A 15,713-nucleotide genomic window follows, 5' to 3' on the forward strand; every position below is an offset into this window, starting at 1 on the left:
TATAGGAGGTTCCCGACTAGCTCGGATAACTCCCTGACTTTCTCCTCCGGGAGAAACACCTTTTTCTGGACTGTGTCCAGGATCATCCCTAAGAACAGAAGACGAGTCGTCGGAATCAGCTGCGATTTTGGAATATTGAGAATCCAATCGTGCTGCAGCAACACTACCTGAGATAGTGCTACACCGACCTCCAACTGTTCCCTGGATCTTACCCTTATCAGGGAATCGTCCAAGTAAGGGATAACTAAAATTCCCTTCCTTCGAAGGAGTATCATCATTTCGGCCATTACCTTGGTAAAGACCCGGGGTGCCGTGGACCATCCATACGGCAGCGTCTGAAACTGATAGTGACAGTTCTGTACCATAAACCTGAGGTACCCTTGGTGAGAAGGATAAATTGGGACATGAAGGTAAGCATCCTTGATGTCCCGAGACATCATGTAGTCCCCTTCTTCCAGGTTCGCAATCACTGCTCTGAGTGACTCAATGTTGAATTTGAACCTCCGTATGTAAGTGTTCAAGATTTTAGATTTAGAATCGGTCTCACCGAGCTGTCCGGCTTCGGTACCACAACAGTGTGGAATAATACCCCATTCCCTGTTGCAGGAGGGGTACCTTGATTATCACCTGCTGGGAATACAGCTTGTGAATGGCTTCCAAAACTGCCTCCCTGTCAGAAGGAGACATCGTTAAAGCCGACTTTAGGAAACGGCGAGGGGGAGATGTCTCGAATTCCAATTTGTACCCCTGAGATATCACCTGAAGGATCCAGGGGTCTACTTGCGAGTGAGCCCACTGCGCGCTGAAATTCATTGAGACGGGCCCCCACCGTGCCTGATTCTGCTTGTAAAGCCCCAGCGTCATACTGAGGGCTTGGCAGAGGCGGGAGAGGGTTTCTGTTCCTGGGAACTGGCTGATTTCTGCAGCCTTTTTTCCTCTCCCTCTGTCACGGGGCAGAAATGAGGAACCTTTTGCCCGCTTGCCCACGAAAAGACTGCGCCTGATAATACGGCGTCTTCTTATGTTGAGAGGCGACCTGGGGTACAAACGTGGATTTCCCAGCTGTTGCCGTGGCCACCAGGTCTGAAAGACCGACCCCAAATAACTCCTCCCCTTAATAAGGCAATACTTCCAAATGCCGTTTGGAATCCGCATCACCTGACCACTGTCGTGTCCATAACCCTCTTCTGGCAGAAATGGACAACGCACTTAGACTTGATGCCAGTCGGCAAATATTCCGCTGTGCATCACGCATATATAGAAATGCATCTTTTAAATGCTCTATAGGCAATAATATACTGTCCCTATCTAGGGTATCAATATTTTCAGTCAGGGAATCCGACCACGCCAACCCAGCACTGCACATCCAGGCTGAGGCGATTGCTGGTCGCAGTATAACACCAGTATGTGTGTAAATACATTTTAGGATACCCTCCTGCTTTCTATCAGCAGGATCCTTAAGGGCGGCCATCTCAGGAGAGGGTAGAGCCCTTGTTCTTACAAGCGTGTGAGCGCTTTATCCACCCTAGGGGGTGTTTCCCAACGCACCCTAACCTCTGGCGGGAAAGGATATAATGCCAATAACATTTTAGAAATTATCAGTTGTTATCGGGGGAAACCCACGCATCATCACACACCTCATTTAATTTCTCAGATTCAGGAAAACTACAGGTAGTTTTTCCTCACCGAACATAATACCCCTTTTTGGTGGTACTCGTATTATCAGAAATGTGTAAAACATTTTTCATTGCCTCAATCATGTAACGTGTGGCCCTACTGGAAGTCACATTTGTCTCTTCACCGTTGACACTGGAGTCAGTATCCGTGTCGGCGTCTATATCTGCCATCTGAGGTAACGGGCGCTTTAGAGCCCCTGACGGCCTATGAGACGTCTGGACAGGCACAAGCTGAGTAGCCGGCTGTCTCATGTCAACCACTGTCTTTTATACAGAGCTGACACTGTCACGTAATTCCTTCCAACAGTTCATCCACTCAGGTGTCGACCCCCTAGGGGGTGACATCACTATTACAGGCAATCTGCTCCGTCTCCACATCATTTTTCTCCTCATACATGTCGACACAACGTACCGACACACAGCGCACACACAGGGAATGCTCTGATAGAGGACAGTGCTGTGCGCTACCTTGTTGAAGACAGGACGTCTTCTGCCGCCGATTTTCCGGACCTCTTCTGTCTTCTGGCTCTGTAAGGGGGCCGGCGGCGCGGCTCTGGGACCTATCCATGGCTGGGCCTGTGATCGGTCCCTCTGGAGCTAATGTCCAGTAGCCTAAGAAGCCCAATCCACTCTGCACGCAGGTGAGTTCGCTTCTTCTCCCCTTAGTCCCTCGATGCAGTGAGCCTGTTGCCAGCAGGTCTCACTGAACATAAAAAAACTAAAACTAAACTTTTCACTAAGCAGCTCAGGAGAGCCACCTAGTGTGCACCCTTCTCGTTCGGGCACAAAAATCTGAGGCTTGGAGGAGGGTCATAGGGGGAGGAGCCAGTGCACACCAGGTAGTTCTAAAGCTTTACTTTTGTGCCCAGTCTCCTGCGGAGCCGCTATTCCCCATGGTCCTTACGGAGTCCCCAGCATCCACTTAGGACGTTAGAGAAAATATACTAGGTCAATTGGGTCCCAACAAAATGAACCCTAGTGTGAATGTGTGTGTACATGTGATAGCATAGGGAATATAGAGTGTAAGCTCCACTGGGTCAGGAACTGATGTGAATGGGCAAATAGTCTCTGTACAGCACTGCGGAATATGTGTGCGCTATATAAATAACTGGTAATAAATAGATAATTCCAAGTCCTGGGTTCTGCATGATGGCTATGGTATACAGCGCCCCTGAAGATCCTGGATACACTACCAGCACATACTGTATATTACATACATCATTTTACACATGTATGTTTATATATGCTTAGCGGCTTCCCACTACACTAAGTAGTCGGCACTGCAGCAGGATATCTATCCATGCCAGTCCCATGCACAGGGCTGGATTTAGGGATCAGGCTTCACCCAGGCACAAACTTATTAAACTCCCAGCCTCATTTCACATCACAACCGGCTCTGACCCTTTATATAGAGGCCGGTCTTGATGTCTCCGGACAGCCAAACCAGCCCCAACCTCACTCCCCCACAGCGTTTTCCTTTATCTGTACAAGTCATTTTTGTCAGCTCTGTATATCTTGTGTATATATTACATGTAATAAGGTTACTTTTGACTGCTGTAAGCAAACCGAGGAGCCTTAGACAGAGAAGCATTGCTAACCCATGTTGTTAGGAATAGAAGAGGGATACACACAAATTGCCAACATAAATGCTGTCAATGGTCAAAATGTCTACATCACTATGTCAACGAGTTCAATGTCGACGGTGTCGGCAGTCTCCGGTGGACATAACACTGTTGACATATGACTGTTGACAGCAATAGCGTTAACCAAATAAATCCAGTACTTCAGGAGAATAATCTTTTAGGAAACTGTAGCTAAATCTGTACAGAGCCGTAGTGACAGGTGCCGGCAGTGCGCTCTACATAACATATGATTCTGTCTCTCTCCAGCCTGAGGAAGAACTCTCTGACAGAGAAATCCTGCACAGCGTTGGCTCGTGCAATAAGTAGTAACCAGAGTCTGCAGGAACTCGACCTCTCACAGAACAATCTGGCCGGGACACACTTCTGTGAACTGATCACCGCTGTCTCCAGTGACACGTGCAGGATAACACGTGTGTCGTGAGTATTCGTATATGAACGCGTGAAGTACCTGTATACAGTAGCCGAAAAAATGCGGATGATATAATTATTATAACTTAATAAGAACATGAAATAAGACACAAAAGTTGATAACAAATACATAAGGACAATAAAACATTCATATTTTCAGTGTAACTTTTACGTCTTGAAGATCTGTACAGTCATGATATCACCACTTATTGTTATTAGGGATGGCTATTGATAGGTTAACTATCGATGAAATTAAACCATCATTGGGAAACCATTGATGATTTCACCCACCAGTGGTCATCCCTACTCTACCTGTTGGGGCGGGTTGCATCAGGGGGGCGGAACTAGGTTCCATGTCCCAGCACCAGGGAGAAAAAATACATAGTGGGGCTCTGTGCCATCGATGGCTGAGAACCACTGGATCTCCGCCACCAATGGCAAAATCATCGCATTGGTTAACCATCGGTGGTCACTGGCCGTCCCTTCCACTGATTGTTTAAGACTTCTGCTGAGAGCTAGTGATCGTCACAAGGCATTTTAAGGAAGAGATTTAAATGTGAAAATAAATTGCTGATTATCCTGCTTCTTATTAGTGATGATGGTGTTGATTTCCGCAAACAAACTTCAAAAACTTTCAGTTTGCTGAATATGAGACGGCCCTATCAGGCCCCTAAAAATGAATGGGCCCAATACATAAAAATTGTAGAATCTAGCGTTTCTCATGTTGAACAGCCTCAGTTTGGATGATGAATAGGCTTGTTTGTTGTGTTGACCAGAAAACCTCCAACCATTTGATGACCTCACAGGACCACACTGCAGCCAAAAGGCTAATAGCTGGACAGCCAATCAGAGACTTTGGGCTGATTCTGGGTAGGATGTATCCACAGTTGCTAATAACATATGTCTGCGGCAGCCTGCTAACTCTCATGTGAGTATCCGCTGGTCCATGCTGAGTATCTGTGTGTCTGCAGAAGCCTGCAGCGCAGTCATAACCATTAGTATCAGGGCCTGCACCAACTTCATTCTGGGTGCAAAAGATCAGACAGAAACAGGCATCCCATCTCCAAGCCACGCTGCCATTGGGCATGGAAGTTGCACTATGCCCATCCCACCCTACAAATGCTGCATTTGTCCCTGCTCCAATATCAAGACTACGAAATGCCTAGACAGCTAAACTACCTGATTGGCTACCTGGTCATTAAATAGCGATTTGTCACTATAGCCTACAATTAATCGCATCTCGCCAGGTTGCTTTTAACAAAATTGTTGGTTATTACATCCCCCTGTTACATATAGTGCTGTATTCTAAATCATTCTGATTAACAGGAACATCATCATTGCTAATTAACTATATTTATTGTTATTATTATTATTATTATTATTAATAAGATTGATAATAACAATGATGATAATAATAAGAATAAATAAATGTTGTAAATGGTTTTTTACCGCACTATAAAATGTATCCATGAATTTCAAGGTAAAGAGAAGCAAACTGCAGTGTGAATTGAATTTTGCAGCAGATGGGATATTTTGCTGATGTACAACGTTGTGGCAATACCAGGGCCGCAACTAGGGGGGGACACACAATCCAGGTGCCAGACACGAGGGGCAGCTGACACTGGCAAGCAATCGCCTGGGCCGCCAGTGCCGTCTAATCTGATGGCGCCCGCCCGTTCACTCTTGCCTGCTGTCAACCTATTGTTGTTTGGTCCCAGAATGCCGGTGACGGGCACACAATGTCATGTATGGTAACCTGGGATCGGCCGTGGGGGAGAGAGAGGGCGGAGCAGCAGCAGCTTCCTCGGCTCAAACATACATGTGCTGCTGCAGGCTGCCCACCTGCCTGCCACTGAACCCTGCCGCTGGGCAACCCTGCTGCTAGAAGGACACAGGGGGAGGTGAGTTTGGAGGATGTGGCATTACTGGAGCAAAATGTGTAATGTGCATTACTGGGGCATAATGTGTAAGGGGCATTACTGGGGCATGATGTGTGATGGGCATTACTTGGGCATAATGTGTAATGGGCATTACTAGTGCATAATGTGTAGTGGGCATTACTGGGGCATGTTGTGTGATGGGCATTACTGGGGCATGATGTGTAATGGGCATTACTGGGGCATAATGAGTTAAGGGGAATTACTGGGACATAATGTGTAAGGGGAATTACTGGGACATAATGTGTAAGGGGTATTACTGGGGCATAATATGTTAGGGGTATTACTGGGTTATGATGTGTGATGACTATTACTGGGGCATAATGTGTAAGGGGCATAATTTGTAAGATGCATCACTGGGGCATAATGAGTAATGGGCATTACTGGGGCATAATATGTAAGGGGCATTACTATGGCATGAAGTGTTATAAGAGGTAGTACTGTTTAGAATAATGGCTATTAAGTTTCTGTCAGAAAAGGCCACCTATCATGGTTGAAAAAAATCTGAAAGGGCAGAGCCTATAGTTATTGGACAGGGGGTCACCAAATTAATGCCTTCCTCCAGGTTGACAAGAATCCTAGTTTTGGCCCTGGGCAATACAATAGTGGTAGCTGGTCCGAGACCCTGGGCCCTGCAGTAGTTTCTACTCACATTACCACTAATGACACCATTCTCTCCTTGTCATGTCCCAAACCCAACCTGTTTCCTACATGCTGTGGAGTCCAACTATGGAGGGTCCTGACCGTCTGCACAGCAGCTCCCACCATTGCTGCTTTATGTGGGAATAACTCTGAGCAGACTCACACTGATGATGCCAGCGGCCCCCTGCATTAGCGCCAGCACTGCCCACATCTATTGGCAGGTGGGTGAGGTAGTGCTGATTCGTAAAGACACACCAATGATCACTCCTCCAATGGACACAACAGCAGAGGGAGAGGTGTTTGATTGTGCAAATGGGAAGACCCGCGTCCACTCACCCTATTATCTCCACCTGTGCAGTCCAGCTACAGGGCCCAAGATGGAAAACATAATAGATATCAGAGAAGATGGAGCAATATTGCATTTACCATCTGCAGTATCGTTATTGGCCCTTAGCGGTTCATAGGCTGTTATGGGATGCAGTGGTTGATAGTTTACAATAGTTAACTTCTTAAATAGTATATTGTATAGAATTATATTATATGATATACAGTATTTTAATCCCATCTATATCCTATACATACTGGTTCTCCTTGTCCCCGGCAGGCTCCAGCAGGTGAAGATGACCGATGAATATTCCCATTTACTGCCGTCACTGAGTAACAACAAAAACCTCACACACCTGAATCTGAGCCATAATTTCTTCTCCAATGCCAGCGCCGAGCACATCCAGGATCTTATACTGAAATCAGACAGCCTAAAGGAGATCAGGTATTTACAGTATATAACGTATTTTACCATCCAGCCACATTGTAATATATTTTAAAAGTGTAAATGAGAGACCTGACCATAAAGGAAGCCCTGAGGCCCAGGCTGGTAGCCGGAGAGATTCTATGTGAATGTAGAGGTGGAGGGAGGGAAGGGGCGTTCTCTTGTAAACTGAGTTGTTACTGCGTATTTGCGTATTTGTAAACAGATGCAGACCCGCACAGAGACACATCTATGTCTGTCAGAGCCGTATCATTCCCCCGTGCCTGAGGACTGGTGCAAATACATGTTGCTGAGGATGATGGTTGCCAGGACCAATGAAACGCTTCTTGGTTGACGGCAGATCCACGGCTGAAACTAAAAGATAAACGTTCTTTAGTTCTCGTGCTTATAATACAGTATGTGATGTTTTACTCATAAACGAGAAGGAACGCTACATCTGCTCTGTTCTAGAGCTTTTTTTTAAATTGTGTTCAAAACAAAATAAAATGTGTTTCACTATTATAGCAAATGCTGTACAACATGAACGTAAGTGTATGTGATGTATGCCTGTCATAAACCGGGTGCATATACTTCTCAAACAGACATTAGTGTATTTGAAAACACAGGTTATTCATTTCCTGTATATCACTGGCCTAGTTCTAGCTACGTGCATCTGGCGATATCTTGCATACTGCGCACGTGCCCCCAGGCTGCAGACGCATGAATGTACGCATGATTCAAAGTCACACGGATCTCAGCAGCTTCGCTGTGGATGCTAATGGGCATTTCTCGGTGGCTACAGGGCGGCAACAATGAAAATACATGTAAGAGAACCGTTCTGTGCGTGCGTCTGTGTGTGTCACGGGCGTGTAGTCAGAGTTACTCCCTATTCTAAGCCATTGGAACTGGATTTGGAATGTAGCAGCGGGGGCAGTGCCATTGCATTTGTGTGCACAACTCAGTGGCGCTAGCATATTGGGGGTAATTCCAAGTTGATCGCCGCAGGATTTTTGTTAGCAGTTGGGCAAAACCATGTGCACTGCAGGGGAGGCAGATATAACATGTGCAGAGAGAGTTAGATTTGGGTGTGTTATATTGTTTTTTGCAGGGTAAATACTGGCTGCTTTATTTTTACACTGCAAATTAGATTGCAGATTGAACACCCCCCACCCAAATCTAACTCTCTCTGCACATGTTATATCTGCCTCCCCTGCAGTGCACATGGTTTTGCCCAACTGCTAACAAAAATCCTGCTGCGATCAACTCAGAATTACGCCCATTGTCCGCAGTCCGTCCGCAGCGGGCAACTGGAGTTGCGTCCCCATTGCGCGCCATTCCAAATCAGCCTCCATATGTGTATAAGGCAGATATAATACCTGCCTTCTGTTTCAACTAGAAATATTAAAATATAAGATACTGAAATATTACGGACTGACCATCACTGGTTATACGTCATTATAATACATACAGTGACATGCGCAGGTTATTCATGGTTTTAGTATGTTGAGCAATGAGGAGGAAATAGGCGGAATGACAACTGACTTTAGTAAAGATGATGAATAAAAGCTATAGGGCCCATTTATCAACAACTGATAAAACTCATTGTGTATGATAAGTAATGCTCCAGCCAATCAGCTCCTGATCATTTTTCAAGCACATGACAGTTAGGGCTGTAACACACACTCCGGTTTTTCCCGGATGGCAAAAAGCCGGACAAACTTTGTCCGGCTTTTTGCCATCCGGGAGAAACCGGCAGTGTCTGTCACACAGGACGGCTTTGAGCCGTGTGTGATGCTGTGCGCATGCGCAGCATCAGACACGGCTTGAGAAAAAACCGTTGTGTGTGAAAGCTCCCCTTCACACACACGGTTTACTGGCTCCAAAGACGGCCCGGCGGCCGCCGGACCTTCCAGTGGTGAGACCCGGCTGCAACCCGGCAGCCGGGCCGGGGCCGTGCAGTGTGAAGGGACCCTAGCCCTCACACTGTTAACTACAATGCCGGCACGGGAAAAAGCCGTTCGGCTTTTTCCCGGCCGGCAAAAGCCGGGTAGTGTGTATTAGCACCTAGGAGGTGAACACATGACAGCTGGGACCTGATTGGCTGGAGCACCATGTATCATTCACAATGACTTCTATCACTCGTTGATAAATGAGCCCCATAGTTTTAGATCATTTATTAGACTTAAGAGGGCCTGACATCAGAACACTTACAGTATTTCCCTTCCGCATTTATTACCCATATAATTTATTTATTATTAATAGTTATTTATATAGTTCACACATATTCCGCAGCACTTTACAGAGAGTATTTTATTATTCACATCCATCCCTGACCCAGTGAGCTTACAATCTATATTCCCAACCACATGCACACACACACTCTAGGTTAATTTTTGTCGGAATTCAGCTAGCTGACCAGTATATTTTTGGAGTGTGGGAGAAAACCGGAGCACCCAGGGTGCACACACACAAGCATGGGGAGAACATACAACCCCACACACTGTTCATGCCAGTATGAGAATGGAACCCAAGACCTCAGTGCTGTCAGGTAGTGATGCTGACCATTACACCAACCAGGCTGCCATGTAATGTACAGATGGAGCCACGCACAGAGATGCTCCCATTCTAGTGAATGAGGCGTGTGCAAGTCACGGACGTGCGCGTGCCCAAGTCTCGGCGGTAGCGTGGCTCCATCTGTACTAAAGAGCACTGGCCAATGTTGGTAATTTTTATTAAAATATACTAATGCTGTGGTTCCCAATCTGGGTGCTGCGGGGCACTTGCTGAGATGCCGTGGGTTTGTGGTCCAGGACCAAATCAAATTATTTATTCTCAGTTTTAAAGGCAAAACCAGTGCTGGTGGCTGCCAGCCATAATTGCGTGGACAAATAGAAGCACACCCCTGTCCACCACCCCATAACTGAGCCTAAGGATGACAGGTCAGCACAATTTACTTAATCATTTATGCTGAACATCTCAAGAAGAAACTTTTGGCCAATGGGGGCCGTGCAAAAAAATGCTGATACTGTACTCTGGGGCACCGGGATTCATGAAAGTTTGGAACCACTGTACTAATACTGTATTTGGGATCTAGCCTGGATATCGCCTTGCAGTGCGCAGTCATACAATTACTCCCGACACGGTAAACTGGTGCAGACCTGGAGATTTTTTTTACTTTGCAGGTGCATCCAACTGCAGGGTTTTAGTGAATGCACTTACTGTTACCTTAGACTCGAAAACATCACTATTAGGCATCACCCCCAATCCATAATGAAATAAAAAATTTGTGCATAAATGGCTGTCTTCACTGCCAGCAAACCTTTCACCTGACTCCCACTCAGGTCTCATATAGTAGGGGATGCCTTCATTTCAGCTGACTAATAGGTCCTTTTTTCATAAAAACTTTCTTCAAGTCTGAATGGGGAGGGGGATAAATCAGATCCACAATCTTGCCCCATATTAACATAGAATGTGACGGCAGATAAGAACCACTTGGCCCTACTAGTCTGCCCCTTTTTTATCCTTTAGGCAATAGCAGCCCTTTTTGAACCTTATTTCTTTGTAAGGACATTCATATGTCTATCCCATGCATGTTTAAATTGCTCCACTGTCTTAGCCTCTACCACCTCTGATGGGAGGCTATTCCACTTATCCACTACCCTTTCTGTGAAGTAATTTTTACTTACATTCCCCCTGAACCTCCCTCCCTCCAGTCTCAGTGCATGTCCTCGAGTTCTAATATTTCTCTTCCTTTGAAGAATGTTTCCCTCCTGGACTTTGTTACGATCCTTGGTGTATGTGAAAGTTTCTATCATGTCCCCCCTTTCCCTTCTCTCCTCCACATTATAGATGGTAAGATCTTATCACAACACATGACAGTCAGTAATCACAGGTCTGTGTCTCTCTTTCTAGGATTGAAGTAAATGATTTCTCTAAGGGAACAGAAGAATATTTAAAACAGCTGGAATCCTGCAAACCCGGGTTACAAGTTATTTCTAGGTAGAAGCTGAGATGCCAGATGCAAGCCATGAGACCGTCCGTGTTTAATGTGACTGTAGAATGTGTATATACCAGATATGGGAACTTGCACCTTAAAGCGGGGTACATCAGATGTGACATCGTGCAAGATCCCCCCGCAAACGATATCTTTCATATACACTGAACGATATTGTTTGCTTCTCGTCAGTGACGGCATACACCCACATCCAGCTGCATGCCGTCTTGTACAATGAGCCTAATTCAGACCTGATTGCTGTGCGGTAAATTTGCAGCGGTCTGCGATCAGATAGTCGCCGCCCAGGGAGAGTGAAAACTCGCTCCGTGCAAGTGTGTGAATGCATGCGTACGCCATCGAAAACCTCGCCAGACAGTGGACAGCTGCAAATCCCTTCGCATCTTATTCACTATCGAATGTTTTTTCCAGTGTGTGCAGTCTGTGCGTAGCCCAGGACTTACTCCTACAGTGCGACACACACAGGCTGATCGGGGCCGGAGCGGACGTCACACACACGCCCTGAAAACGCTTGGGAACGCCTTCGTTTTTCCTGACACTCCCAGAAAACGGACAGTTACCACCCACAAACGTCCGCTTCCTGTCAATCAACTTGCATACGCCATTCGATTTCAATTTTCACACCGGACGATGTGAACGATATATGGATCGGACGATATATCGGGTGCACATCGCCAAGTGTGTACTAAGACTTAAACATTGTAGATAAGACCTCTGTATAATGATAAATAATAATGAATAAATTCTTATTTTTGTGACCAAACAGTTCCTGTCACAGTGACGCTTCCTTACATTTGTGTCAGTGAACGGTTCCCGTGGTCAGTCCCTGTTACTCACCATCGAGGGTCAAACAAGGCTGACAGCAGGCAGAGCTCATATGAATATAAATTACAGGTTATGTTCAGATTGTAATGTCTGGAGGAGTACAAAGCACCTGACCTAGGTATAATTAGAGATGTGCACTCACCCCTGTGTTTGGTTTCGGTTCTAATGCATCATCACATTTTGGTTTTGTTAAAACCACCCTCACGTGTTTTGGATTTGGATGTGTATATTTTTTTATTGTTAAAAACAGCTAAAATCATGTAATTTGGTCCTGCTGTTGTCCCTACGGTATTATTAACCTCAATAACAACAATTTCCTGTAATTTTCAGTAAGTTTTGACCTCTTTACAGCTCACAATATTGTTCACCAATATAGGTCAACGGCTGGCTGGCTACACTAAGGAACAGAGCAGCGGCACAAACACACAGCAGTTTAAAAGAATATTGCACATCTATGAAACACTGCCACACTGCAGTGGCAGACAGGATGGGAGTTTAATAAACTTTATGACCCCATAGAAAGTAACCAAGAATGTTTTCATTAATCATGAGAGGCCCAAGGGCAGTACAGGACAATGGAGGTGGAGTATGTCCCCCTGTCACTGGGACTCCTTGGCTATTAACATTGTATTAATTATTTTAACTGATTTTGATTCCAAACATTTAAAATAGGGATTGGCTGATTTGGAGTTTGCTGCTGCAACTATCCCTTTTCATGGTTCATTTCAACCCTTGTCAGGAATCCTTGGGTATTAACATTATATTCATTACTATGTACATTTAACATTAATACCTGGTGCTTTAGAATTACTGGATAATACTGTGTAATGTATTAGATCTTATTGATAGTCCGCCGTGTTTTTATAGACTTGTTGGGCAGTGTATTAATTAGTCAGTGCATGTTTCTATTTTTGTCATCTTTCTTTTATAGTATAAATCTTTGGATGCAATATATATAATCTGCTTTTAAATTAGATACCATAGTTTATGCTTTTATATATAATGTCCGGTATCTGCCATTTATTGTGTCTGGCCTGCAGTACCTCTTCGCTGCCAGAGGTGCTATCAGAGAGCAGTAGTTGTTCTGTTTATATCCCAGCTGCTGCTAATTAGCTGGAACTGTCTATACTCCTGTGTGCAGCTCCCCAGCTGCATAATATTGTTTGTTGACGGGCCTGTCTCTGTGACGGTTTATTGACTGGCCTTTGTGTGTTTTATAATGCAGTCAGGCCTTTACTGCAGTGCCAGTTATAGTAGTGCCATATACCCTGTCCTGCCGGAATCCTGAATACCTTGTCCGGACGTTTCCTGAGAACCCTGTCTTGTATACTTTATGAAGTATTATGAAGTGTTTAGTCCGATTTGCATCTGAGGCTGGCATTTTGTGAATAGCATCACCACTTAACCTTAGCCATTCACTAGAAGGATAATTGTATCAGGCAACAAGAATTTCAGTGATGATCACACAGAGATAATGATTCAATTGAGATAGACACCTGTTTTATTGGAATCATATCATAGAGAGCGGGGTGTCCCCGCTTCTGAGGAAACGGCCCAGCAGCCGAGAAACGGGTTATGCTACACCCCCAGTGACCGCTCCAGTTACCCGAACACTGCACACTGATTGCGGCCAGGCCAAGTTATGATAACATTATGCAATGGAATAGCCATGTACTGTATAACTGGGATGCGGTCAGTTTGCCGGCTGTCAGGATCGCGGCAGTCGAAAATGCCAACACCGGAATCCCAATCGTAAATATAGCAGGTGAGTTGGGGTTAGGGCTGGGGGGGGGGGGGGGGTTGGCTTAGGCTGCGGGAAGGTGGGGTTAGGGTTAGGCACCATCGGGAAGGGTGAGGTTTAGGCACTAAGGGGGAGGGTTAAGGTTAGGCGGCGGGGCACGGTGGGTAATGTTTAGGCACCACTGGGAGAGGTTAGGGTCAGGCACTAATGTAGGAGGTTAGGGGTAAGGTTAGGCTGCGTGCCAGATGTCGTAGACACCCATGAGTGAAAATAGTCCCTGTTGGTCGGCATGATGAACGGCGGGATAGTCAGTGTTCGGGATGCTGGCACCGGTATTGTGACTGTCACATAAACGCACCCCGAAATTAACATCCTCTATCAAAAATGTCTGACCTTTTTGTCTAGACTCTATTCCATTTTTTTCTAAAAATTTGGTAACTGCTTTAAAGTCTGCTTAATATTCTATTCTTATACTTTTGCTGTACCTGAGTTTATTCCAGAGACAATTAGTCATTGGATGTGGATTTATAGGAGTTTATGTGCCCTCTCCCCCGGTACCCCCTGATTGGCCGTGAAACAAGGACATGAATATAACAGCTGTACACTGAGCACAGAGAAGGAGAACGGTAAGGTATACTGAGAGCCGCTCACGCCCTAGCGTACTGTCTGTCACTAATCTTTGGGTCTGTATGGGACAGCTACTGTGAGTGCTTAAAAGCAAAAACGCACATTTCATTTGATTCTAGTGAAACCTAATGGAGCAGCACTTGCAAGTTTGAAGCAATTTTTGCTTCTGTATGTAAAGGATTCTACAAACATATAGTGCCCCATAGACTATTTGTCAGAGACTGCTCACATGTTGTCCCTTATTATTATATAACATTGGTGGTCATTCCGAGTTGTTCGCTCGTTGCTGATTTTCGTTATTTTGCGATTTACCGCTTACTGCGCATGCGCAATGTCCGCAGTGCGACTGCGCCAAGTAAATTTGCTATGCAGTTAGGTATTTTACTAACGGCATTACAAGGTTTTTTCTTCGTTCTGGTGATCGTAATGTGATTGACAGGAAGTGGGTGTTTCTGGGCATAAACAGGCCGTTTTATGGGAGTGTGCGAAAAAACGCTACCGTTTCTGGGGAAAACGCGGGGGTGGCCGGAGAAACGGGGGAGTGTCTGGGCGAACGCTGGGTGTGTTTGTGACGTCAAACCAGGAACGACAAGCACTGAACTGATCGCAATGGCAGAGTAAGTCTCGAGCTACTCAGAAACTGCTAAGAGAGGTCTAATCGCAATATTGCGAATCCGTTGGTCGCAATTTTAAGAAGCTAAGTGAATCTTAAAAGGCGGCGGCTTAGCGTGTGCAAAGCTGCTAAAAGCAGCTTGCGAGCGAACAACTCGGAATGAGGGCCATTATACCTGCATCGCTGCGGGACTTGCTGTTTAAGAACGTTCTATGGACATCTGGTATCCGGACTCCAGGTCGACAACAAAAAGGTTGACACACTTTAGGGCGATGCCAATTGGTCGACACACCTTAGGTCGACATGGACAAAAGGTCGACAGGAACAAGGTCGACATGGAAAAAGGACGACATGAGATTTTCACAATTTTTTTTATTTATTGGACCCTTTTCATACTTAACGATCCACGTGGACTACGATTGGAACGGTAATCTGTGCCAAGCGGAGCGGAGTAAAGCGAAGGCACCATCCCCGAAGCATGGCGAGCGAAGCGGTGCACTAATTGGGGTTCCCGGTCACTCTACGAAGAAAACGACACCAAAAAACCCCCATAAAAAACTCATGTCGACCTTTTTCCATGGCGACCTTGTTCCTGTCGACCTTTTGTCAATGTCGACATGTTGTCCATGTCGACCTAAGGTGTGTTGACCATTTGGTGTCGACCTAAGGTGTGTCGACCTTTTTGTTGTCGACCTGGAGTCCCAGACCCGGACATCTATAGGGATGCCCTTTTAGCAATGTGTCTTATGGAGCTATCAGTTGTCTTTTGCATCATTTTTTCTGATATCATTATGTCTGCAATTAAATTGCTTGGTGTCTTTTCTTGTATACATTTGCATGG

At 45.5% G+C, this 15,713-nt stretch overlaps 1 protein-coding gene across 1 annotated transcript in view; it reads left to right on the forward strand.

The window, feature by feature from the left end:
* Positions 1-15,713, forward strand: part of LOC134980794 (uncharacterized) — a 377,631-nt gene that overhangs the window by 159,353 nt on the left and 202,565 nt on the right. Inside the window, exons 20-22 of the mRNA XM_063947760.1 lie at positions 3,566-3,736; positions 6,911-7,075; positions 10,967-11,054. Coding sequence (XP_063803830.1) covers positions 3,566-3,736; positions 6,911-7,075; positions 10,967-11,054 — 424 coding nt within the window. The remainder of the gene's footprint in view (positions 1-3,565; positions 3,737-6,910; positions 7,076-10,966; positions 11,055-15,713) is intronic.

This window comes from Pseudophryne corroboree, chromosome 12 (assembly GCF_028390025.1).
Source record: "Pseudophryne corroboree isolate aPseCor3 chromosome 12, aPseCor3.hap2, whole genome shotgun sequence".
Classification (NCBI taxonomy): domain Eukaryota; kingdom Metazoa; phylum Chordata; class Amphibia; order Anura; family Myobatrachidae; genus Pseudophryne; species Pseudophryne corroboree.